At 41.7% G+C, this 11242-nt stretch overlaps 1 protein-coding gene across 1 annotated transcript; it reads right to left on the reverse strand.

Annotated features, from left to right (window-relative positions):
* Positions 1-8251, reverse strand: LOC309686982 (extracellular calcium-sensing receptor-like; the record flags this gene model as incomplete). Its single annotated transcript, XM_082501651.1, has 8 exons — positions 1-911; positions 998-1121; positions 1218-1445; positions 4649-4924; positions 5010-5216; positions 7200-7469; positions 7745-7831; positions 7991-8251. 8 exons carry the CDS (start codon positions 8249-8251, stop codon positions 1-3), a joined length of 2364 nt encoding a protein of 787 aa, XP_082357777.1.
* Between the last annotated feature and the right edge of the window lie 2991 nt (positions 8252-11242).

Here is an 11242-nt window from a genome sequence, read left to right on the forward strand (position 1 = left end):
TTACGACACAATCCCACGGCCCATAACAGCTTTCTTTGTGTTCATCTCTGGTCTCAACAGGATTATGTAACATTTGGGTCCAAACAGTGTGATCAAGAGTCCAAAACTTGAAGCAAGAATGGCAAACACCTCCACTGCATCTGCAAGATTTCCTGGTGAGCTGATATAAGCAGGAACAAAGGCCACCCACACAGCACAGAAGATCAGCATGCTGAATGTGATGAGCTTGGCCTCATTAAAACTATCAGGGAGATTCCTCACCAGGAATGCAATTAAAAAACTGAGGAAAGCCAGCACACCAATATAGCCCAATAACACTGCAAAACCAACAGTTGACCCAACTGCACATTCATACACTATCTTGTCATTGTGGTATTGGGTGTTTTTATGTGGAGTTGGAGAGGAAGAGACAAGCCACGTAGTGCAGATGGCTGCCTGAATAGATGTAAGAAACAGAACTGTTCCTCTCTGCTGCATTGCACCAAACCACTTCAGACTGGCTCCCCCTCCTGGCTTGGAGGCTTTGAACACAGCCAGAACAACCATGGTTTTTACCAGGATGCATGAGACACAAAGCACAAAGCTGATGCCAAATGCTGCATGCCTGAGTTGGCATGTCCACATCCTGGGCCGTCCAATGAACAAAAGTGAACACAGGAAACACAACTTAAGTGACAACAATAGCTGGAAACTAAGTTCTGAATTGTTGGCACGTACTATAGGTGTTGTGCGATGGTAGATAAAGATCCCCAGAACAACAACACATATAAATGTTCCCAGTAAGGAGGTTGCTGTTAAACAAATACCCAAAGGGTCATGATAGGAGAGAAACTCTGTCTTCTTAGGAATGCATAGATCACGCTGTGGGTTTGACCAAAAATCCTCTGGACAACTGGTGCACTCCAATGAGCCTAACAAAGAGGGGTTGATGGTGAAATGCATCCTATATTTCACAGAAATTAAATCAATTATGTCATACAGAAAGATAAACACCCACTGCTTGTGTTAGTGATCTTTCCCTCAGAACAAGGGATGCAGTCAAAACAGCATTCGGGCTCCGCCTTCCTTCTCACCATGTGGGTACCAGGAGGACAACTCTCACTGCATACTGATTGAGGTGGCTATTGGATATAAAAAATAAATATTTATTGCCTGCTACAATTCTATATAACTGTAAATGTCATAAAAGGTACTTGTCAAATAAAAACATATCTAACCATTTTGGATTCAAAGTTCCAGAAGATTTTGCCTTCATCAAGTGTGAGTTCTTCACCTTTGAAAGCTGTCCTTTTAACATCACCCACATTCTGAACTTTAGTGCTTCCATCAGGGAGCCACAACCAGTTAATAACATCATAAATTGGTACTACATCACCATTCTCGTCAAATGACACTTGATCGCCAAATGGAGTGGTGAAGTTCACTCTTTCCATGTAATAAACAAGCTGTTTGAAAGGAATGTATAATAAATTAATTCGTTTTTACTCTGAAACCAATTATAGAAAGAATGTTTTTTTCATAGATGGACTGTAAAATGATATCACATCTGCCATGGCTCCAGTAACTTTACAGTGAAATCAGTGGCAATTTTTCAGTTTAGTAATCAGATATAATATTATATCTATGGTGCCTACATATATAAAGTCATTTATATCTAAGTCACAATCAACCAAGGCACATTACTAAAGGTCCTGCATAGAAGTTAATGACCTTCATGACTTAAATACATTAACTACTTTTACTCACAAGTATGGCAAATCCCCTTTCAGAAATTCTGTGGGATCAAGGCCCCAGACATCCAGTGGCCCCCAGAACACGAGAGCCCAAGAAGCCCAATGTGCATTTAAAACAATGGAGGGCATGCCCCTCCCATGTTTCAAATGCACTTTAGAACAGCACACAGCAACACCACATATCAGTCGGCAGAGGCAGGCATGGGGTCTTCACACCCCTATTCTCTGGTTACCATCGGGGTGGGGGCTGGGAGGAGGTACCATCACCCCTCTGGGGGTGGTGGTACCTGGACCTGGGGTATAGAGTATTTTTGGGGAGTGTAAGTGTGTGTATAGTGTCCATTTATGTCTGTTTCCATGTTGGGCGAGTGATAGTACATGTGTGTATAAGGGTGGGAAAGTTTGTGTCTGTGTGTGCCTATTCATCTGTGTCAATATGTCACGTCGAGTCTTAGACTCGACCTCTCTGTGACCATCTCAGGCCCTCCCAGTTGTGGGAGCCAACCCCCCCCCCCCCCCCCCACACACACACACACCACACTCCCTGCCGGTGAGTGATGCCCACAGACGTCGGTAAGTTGGTGGTTCTGGGTTTCCGGGGCTGGGCGCTCAGATGTGTGCCGGCTCACTCCTGGTGGCTGCTTGGTGGGGCCTGACACGGTGGCCCTTCTGATAGTCCTCCTTGGGCTCTCATGCTCTGGGGGCCTCTGAATGTCTGGGGCCTGGATCTCCTCCATGCCTGCTTTATGCCCTGGGGGACGAGGCTATGGCTCCCCACACCCTCTATTTCAATTCAATTTTATTTATACAGCGCCAAATCACAACAACAGTCGCCTCAAGGTAGACCCTACAATAATAAATACAGAGAAAAACCCAGCAATCAAATGATTCCCTATGAGCAAGCACTTTAGCAACAGTGGGAAAGAAAATCTCCCTTTTAACAGGAAGAAACCTCTGGCAGAACCAGGCTCAGGGAGAGGCGGCCATCTGCTAACCAGATTATTACATGAAGAAACCTTTTGAATACAAGCGTGCTCACGCATACACGGGTGCTCACAGACATAAACTATATCTTTCTTGGCTGCTGCTACCTCAAAGCACATTGTGCTTCGTATTAGTATTTAGTGATAGTTACAGTTATCTAGGTTATTGCTGTGGTGTAATGTTTATTGTGTTGCTCTCCTTTTCATTGTTTTCTTTTTCATTTTGTTCTCACTCAACAGGTGATCCAGTGGTTTTTTTATTTTTATTTTTTAATTGTCTTCTCTCACTGTCCCTTGTCGGGATGAAATATTATTTTATAATCTATGTTACTATTCATAATCCTTATTTATTACTGTTGCATCATTTATGATTTATCATTATTGTTGTTTCATTGACACATTTGTTGAAGCTGGTCTCTATTTCAGGTGTTAGCATAAGCACATAATAATCTTTCATTGCAGGTGCAACTGTAATCATGCGCGCATATTGCATAATTGAAGGGTTGAGGCTCGGTCAAGTTAATTAATGGTTTGAAGCTACGGGCAGCGCGATGTCTGGCCGATCAATGGAGCAAAGTTCAGCTATTGAAAGGTTGCCTACATGTTTACAGTATAATTTGCTACATATTGTCTGTGTGCATTCAGCAGCCTCCTGCATTGGAGGTGGAGGTGGAGTACTGGTTTGGGCTGGTATCATCAAAGATGAGCTTGTGGGGCCTTTTCAGGTTGAGGATGGAGTCAAGCTCAACTCCCAGTCCTACTGCCAGTTTCTGGAAGACACCTTCTTCAAGCAGTGGTACAGGAAGAAGTCTGCATCCTTCAAGAAAAACATGATTTTCATGCAGGACAATGCTCCATCACACGCGTCCAAGTACTCCACAGCGTGGCTGGCAAGAAAGGATTTAAAAGAAGAAAAACTAATGACATGGCCACCTTGTTCACCTGATCTGAACCCCATTGAGAACCTGTGGTCCATCATCAAATGTGAGATTTACAAGGAGGGAAAACAGTACACCTCTCTGAACAGTGTCTGGGAGGCTGTGGTTGCTGCTGCACGCAATGTTGATGGTGAACAGATCAAAACACTGACAGAATCCATGGATGGCAGGCTTTTGAGTGTCCTTGCAAAGAAAGGTGGCTATATTGGTCGCTGATTTGTTTTTGTTTTGTTTTTGAATGTCAGAAATGTATATTTGTGAATGTGGAGATGTTATATTGGTTTCACTGGTAAAAATAAATAATTGAAATGGGTATATATTTGTTTTTTGTTAAGTTGCCTAATAATTATGCACAGTAATAGTCACCTGCACACACAGATATCCCCCTAAAATAGCTAAAACTAAAAACAAACTAAAAACTACTTCCAAAAACATTCAGCTTTGATATTAATGAGTTTTTCGGGTTCATTGAGAACATGGTTGTTGTTCAATAATAAAATTATTCCTCAAAAACACAACTTGCCTAATAATTCTGCACTCCCTGTATGTGTTTTAATAAAATCATTTGTGTTGACCCACTATGGACTTTCAGTCGTGTGTCTCTTCCTCAAAAATTCGAACCGCAACACTCTCTTCCCCTGTGTTTTTCTTTTCGTCCCTTTCTTTCTCACTTCCTTTCCTATCCCAAAGTCATGTCTGTCCCATCTGCAAAAACTTAAAATAAAATAAAATAAAATAAAATAAATAATAATAACAAAGGGCAATCAAATGGACCAAAACGGCAAGGTTGTGACGATCCACTTGATAAAGTAAATCTGTCCCTCAGACAATAATTCTGATGGCTAAAGAACCAAACGGAACAGGAGAAGAAATCACCCCCCCCCCCCCCCCGAAAAAAAAAACAACAACAAAAAAACAAAAAACAAAACAAAACAAAGCAAAACAAAAAGAAAACACGATGTGTTCAGAGATGGAGTGTAAAATTATACCACACCTGCCAAGGCTCCAGTGACTGTAAGGTGGCACATTTGTTCCCACTGAAGGGCCCTCTTCCTGGCTTGCACCGTAGCATATCATCAAGGGAATGTGCCAGTGCATATACAGCTTTGTACACATTATACTCAGGCCTCAGGTTGGAAATATCCAAGTACTCAGTGTCAACATTTCCTAGATCTTCCTGTCCAGTGCATAGTGCACCTCCACCTTCCAGCCAGCCTGCTGGAGCTGGAGCAAATCTGCACTGAAATGTGAATTCCCAAAACTGATTCACCTGAAATATTTTGGAAAATCTTTGTTACACATTATGAAAATATATAATTGTTGTGACTACCACAGTAAAAGTGTTTAAGTCTCACCAAGCTATTTCCGTAGCTAGTGTTGTGATGTAGATCAGGACGTATTTGCAACAGGAATTTCCTGAGCCCTGGTATTTCTCCTCGACGAATGGTGATACCCAGTGTACCACCCAGGTATGGCATAAAGTGAGGTGTTTGAAGCACAGCAGATTCTGTCCAGGCCTCGCTGGCTATCCACTGTAGGCCTGTCACATTTTGCCTTACTACCTGTGAATTAGATCAGACCAAATCTATGAAATAATATTGTAATTCCAACTTCTTTACTGAAACAAATTCAAATTTTATTTGTCACATACACAACCATACACAGTATGACACGAGGTGAAATGCCTGTAGCTGTGCAATGCCCGACCATTAAATGACAGTGGTTTTACAGTATTTACAATTTACAGGTTATTACAAAATTTACAGATTTAACTTAGAAATTTACAGTAAAACTGTGAAAATAGCAGAAAGAGATTATAAATTATAGGAAGTGTGCATGACGAAAAACCAGAGTGCGTGTGGTGATGTGATGTGTGTGAGAGTGTAGTCTTATAGTGATGTGATCTGTGTGGGAGAGTCCAGTCCTACACCTGGTTCAGGGCCCGAATAGCCTGGGGGAAGAAGCTCCTCCTCGTCATTCTCTCTGTTTTGGCCTTAAGGGAGCGGAAGCGCTTCCCAGACCTTAACAGTGAGAAGAGTCCATTGTTGGGATGGGAGAGGTCCATCATAATCTTCCTAGCTTTGGTCTTGCACCGCTTGGTGTAGATGGACAGCAGGTCATGGAGCTCTGATTGAATGATGCGTTCGGCCGAGCGCACCACTCTTTGCAGAGTCTGTCCTGCTTGGTGCTGTTCCCAATCCAGGTGCAGATGTTTCCCGTCAGGACACTCTCGATGGTGCAAGAGTAAAAGTTCTTGAGCACCTTCAGTGGCAGATGGAAGTCTCTAAATCTTCTGAGGAAGAAGAGACGCTGACGGGCTTTCTTAACCAGGGTGTTGATGTGACAGGACCATGACAGGTCCTGAGTGATGTGGACACCCAGGTATCGGAAACTGTCCACTCTCTCCACTGGCGTGCCACTGATGATGTGGGGCTTGTAATTCCTCGCCTGCTTTGTAGTGAAGTCCACGATCAGCTCCTTAGTCTTGCTGACGTTTAGGAGGAGGTTATTCTCCTGGCACCAGGTCTCCAGGTTCCTAATCTCCTTCAGGTAGGCCGTCTCGATGTTGTCGGAGATCAGGCCCACACAACCCGTTCTCACTCCCAAAGCGTAACATTTTACGCTAGGTGACAAATCGTCACCATATTACGTTTTCGGCTACCCACCACGTTCCGAAATGACGACCTCGGAAAAAGAGGAAATATGAGAACCGTCTGGACTGAACCTACACATGTTCGCTCTTTTTCTTCAAATCGCTTAGAAACACGCTATTTAACATCATTAAAGTCCTGGTTAAGGTCAGGAATAAGGTTATGGTCAGGGCTAGGGATAAGGTTAGGTTTAGGGCTGGAATACAGGGCTGGCACGTCTACTACCGCGGGAGCGTCATTGCACTGGATTCAAGCCATAACCCGCCGCGTACCATAAGAACGCCGAAGGTCTCCTTTCGCGTTCCTCAGGAACGCCGCGGGACGTGACAAAACGTCGACATGTTACGCCTCGGGAGTGAGAACGCTCTGGCCCACAACAACAGTGTCGTCAGCAAACTTGACAATGGAGGTGGTGTCTGATGTGGCTACACAGTCATAAGTGTACAGTGAGTACAGCAGGGGGCTTAAAACACAGCCCTGAGGCACTCCAGTGCTGAGTGAGATGGAGGGGGAGACTTGTTTTCCCACCCTCACTCATTGGGGTCTGTCTGTGAGGAAGTTGAGGATCCACTGACACAGTAATGAGCTGAGTCCTAGATCCGTCAACTTGGTGAAAAGCTTGGAGGGAATTATTGTGTTGAATGCTGAACTGTAGTCCACGAACAGCATCCTCTGCCAGTGTCCAGGTGACTCAGGGATGTGTGAAGCAGGTGAGATATGGCATCGGTTTATGAACATAAACATAAACAGTTTATGATCTTTAAAATGAATTCTGAATTATTAAATTTCTGTACTCATTTCTGCACTCACAATGATATGTAATACGTGTTTTAAACAATATAATTATGAAGACCTCTGTAACTAGTAATTATTTAAAGTATTTTAAAGTGAAACCTCATCCATAAGGTGCATCATGCGACTAGGATGTTCAAAGACAATGACAACTCGAGCTGTAGAGGTTTTCATCAAATCAACAATCCTCCGGAGTTCATCTGTGTCTTTGTCCCAGGGTAAAACCTCAGTGTAGGCCAGGCAACCTTCACCAGACACACTCAGCTCAGACTGAAAGGATCTGGCTGCATGAAGCCCATAATCATCATCACTGACGAGCAGACCTGCCCAAGTCCAGCCGAAATGTTTTAGAATCTGGATCATTGCACGTACCTAAGTGAATACAGATTAACGTGTAAGTGCACCGAAAAGAAAAGGAAAACTTTCGGCGTGTTATATTTTTTTTCATCATCCACAATACAGCATTTAAATATAATTGCAATTTAGCCTTAATCTCTGAGATAATACAGATATTAAATAGAGTGTAATTCTCAAAACTAATTATATTATTATTTCTAATATTTTCACATCCTTGTGTTTTCTTCTTTTACACAGATATTGAAACAGACTTTTGCGTTTCCATTTTAATTGTGATGACAAATTTTCACCTGGAAAGCATCACTTGGGATCGTTCTAAAGAAGGATGGATACTTTTGACGATCACTCAGGCAGGAACATGTGGCAAAATAACTCACCTGTGAAAGATACAGACTGTATATTGGGGAGCTATCCACGTAGAGATATCTTAACTTTGTCATCATGACTGCATTATTTTTTTCATAAAATGGTTTTACATTTTCAATTAAATCAAATTAATCCATGAAAACTGTTACATGGTCAAGCAGAAAACTTACCATAGGTACTCTGTACAAGCCTAAGACGTTGGAGATTGCAATAGAATTTGTAGAAGATGAATCACCCACAACCCCTATGACTGGAGGATTTCCAACACATGTATCATCTACTACAATTTGATCCTCTTGACCACTGGCTAATGACAATGCTCCACGGAATCCAATTCCAAGTTCAAGGCAGTTATCATAAAGAGTGTATCCCAGAGTCACATTAGGTAGCAGGTTTGAGTTTCTGTTGATCTCATCAATAGCAAAGGCCATGGTCTGTGCAAGCTTAAATCCTAGGACATACACACTAAGACAAGAAAATTTTAATTACTAATATATATATAATACAACACAGGTTTTAAATTACAAGTAAACGAGTGCCTTTTGAAAAAGTTAAAAAAGTAGAAATATTATAAACAATTAAGGATACTGAATAAATAAAGACACAATATATATGCAATAAAATATCTGACAATAAAATATATGTACAATGCAGATTTTTGAAAAATAAGAAAATGAGTGCAGTTTGAAAATGTTGCAAAAGTAATGACATTTTAATCAATTAAGGAAACTGAATAACAATTAAATATTATTGAAAAAAAATGAAGATCCATTGTGTAGTTATTTTAGATATAAAATACATATTTATACTGAAAATAAGTTTAACAGTTTTCTTATTCCATTTTTTTCATTCTGTTTCCCTGTCATAGTTACCCATGGCAAGTAGGCTGTTGTGGCTGCGAGGTAAAAGACAGATCAGGAACACTTGAAAAGAAATGGACTTGAAACAGTCCACCCAGAACCACATCTCCAGTTTTTTGCATCTCATTTAGATGAAACTGTCCCTGCAGCTGACAGGACAAAGAAAACTGAGGAGTGGATTGAGTCGAAGAAACACAGGAATACAGCAAAACAACCACAACTAAATTGTTATGCAAAGATGAGCACATGACAGCTTTCTGAATATTTGAGACCAGTCATTAGGTTTTATTGTTTGCCATTCCCTTTTATTGACTTGCTGTGTTGTTTAATCTTGCACACCACCCATCAGGGAAGAAGGAGGTGTATACTTTTCATTTGAGATTGCTTTGTATCCAGGCAAACTCAGGGAACACTGTGAGTAAATTAGTCATCAGTAATAACTCACTGAAGAATTGTCAGAGCAACAGGTGTTTCTGTGTGCATATCAAGTGACACAAAAGAAGAATAGCAGAAATAACAGCTCATAATTCATGTACAGCAAAGTTCATGTGGAATGTCTCAACAACATCATATTAAAGAGCTTCAGTCCATATTTGATTTGAAAAAGGATAGAAAACAAAATTGTTGAGGGGACGACAACAAAACAAAAACAAAGGGGCATGAGCATGGGCAGGACACCAAGCTACAAAGGGCAAGAGGCGACTCGAAAATGTAATGGATGTGGAAGATTGTCCTGAGAAGTAGCGTTTTTTTATATGGAGGAAATGGGCGGTTGCCCAGAGCGGCATTGTGGTGGGGGCGGCATCATGGCAATGGCATTTTGGGCATTGCATTGGCACCAATTGGTTTTCTCTTGCCCATTTTTGCCCATGTTTGCCCATGTTTGCGAGGTGCTCCTGCTGCTTGTCACACAGGGAGGAGAGGGGCAGGATGGCTGGGTGGAGCGACATCTAATAAGCAGCTCACAAAATAAAACAAAATAAGAACAAACCAACAAACTAGGGCTTTCAATGTAAATGCTGTCATCATGTTTAACGTGATTAAAAGTTTTAACTCAATTAATCTATTTGGAGTGCAGAATGACTCAAAATCCTTGAAATGTCTCTGTCAATGCATTTCGTGCAGTTTTTCCAAAGTTTGTCCATTCTGTGCTCTAGATGGGTTAATTGCATTAAAAATATTAATCACGTTAATCGTGATGAGGCAGTTAACTCATTAACGTTGACAGCCCTACAACAAACACAAAAACTGAAGACATTATGATATAGACTTATAATTTGCACCGACATGTTTTCTAAATTCTATCACACAAATATACGCGAAAAGTGAGCACGAGGGCCCTCAGTGCCTGCTTGCTGCTTGCTGATGCTGTGCTGAAGTCTCACACACAACTTGTCGAAAGGGGACGGGGCGGGCTGCTTCCAAATAGTGCACATTTCATTCATAATATTGTCAATCCAAGCCCATTATGTAGTAATTATTTTTCCTGGGTTGTGTGAAATCCCAGAAAAAAAGCCCTATACAAGGTGTTGGTCTATTAGTTTATGTTGTGGGGTTGGGTGATTATACTGCAGTGCAAAATTACTGATGGAAGATGGACAAGAGGAGGAGAATGTGCAAATGTGCCGATGTGCCAAGACACATCTGCTTACCTGCAAAAGATACAGGTAAGCAGATGTGTTTTTGCATAATGGCAGGTATTATGTATCCTGAAACAAGGTAACATTCATTAGTAAGGATTGGGAAAACTTCTGTTTACGTTTGTTAGCCACTTTGCTATGATAGTAAACAGTAGACCGACAGTAGACACTGAGGCGGCTTATTGAATCTTTTGGACTGTGTTCAGCATAATATTAATTAGCCATTAATTGGAAGAGGTGTATTGTTGATTTGTCTAGTATTCACAATGTATGATGAATTATAATGACTGTTTGTTAGCAATTTGCATACTCTCTCTCTCTCCCTATATAAAATATTTATTTGGTTAAATTCAGTATGGTTCCGAGAACAGTTTTCACAATAACAGATGTTAACGGACAATCCTTAATCCATGTTGTGTGTCTGTTTTGGTGTGTGTGTGTGTGGGGGGGCACCAAATTAGCCAGGACCCCCACTATATGTACCAGTCTGTGGTACAGCGTGGGCGACCGTGGCTCAGGGGATTGGGAATCGCATCTGTAACCGGAAGGTTGCCGGTTCGATCCCTGGGCTCTCTGTCCTGGTCGTTGTGTCCTTGGGCAAGACACTTTACCCTACTTGCCTACTGGTGTTGGCCAGAGGGGCCGATGGTGCGATATGGCAGCCTCGCTTCTGTCAGTCTGCCCCAGGGCAGCTGTGGCTACAACTGTAGCTTGCCTCCACCAGTGTATGAATGTGAGAGTGAATGAATAGTGGTATTGTAAAGCGCTTTGGGTGCCTAGAAAAGCACTATATAAATCCAATCCATTATTATTATTATTATATGTTGCCCAAATCCATCAGTCAATCTCATGTTCCATTTTCCCCAGACTCGTGAACAACACCCCGAGAATTAAATTAAATTCTTTCACTTGGGGTAGTAAT

Source organism: Aulonocara stuartgranti, assembly GCF_965226115.1.
Source record: "Aulonocara stuartgranti genome assembly, chromosome: 14".
NCBI classification, from domain to species: domain Eukaryota; kingdom Metazoa; phylum Chordata; class Actinopteri; order Cichliformes; family Cichlidae; genus Aulonocara; species Aulonocara stuartgranti.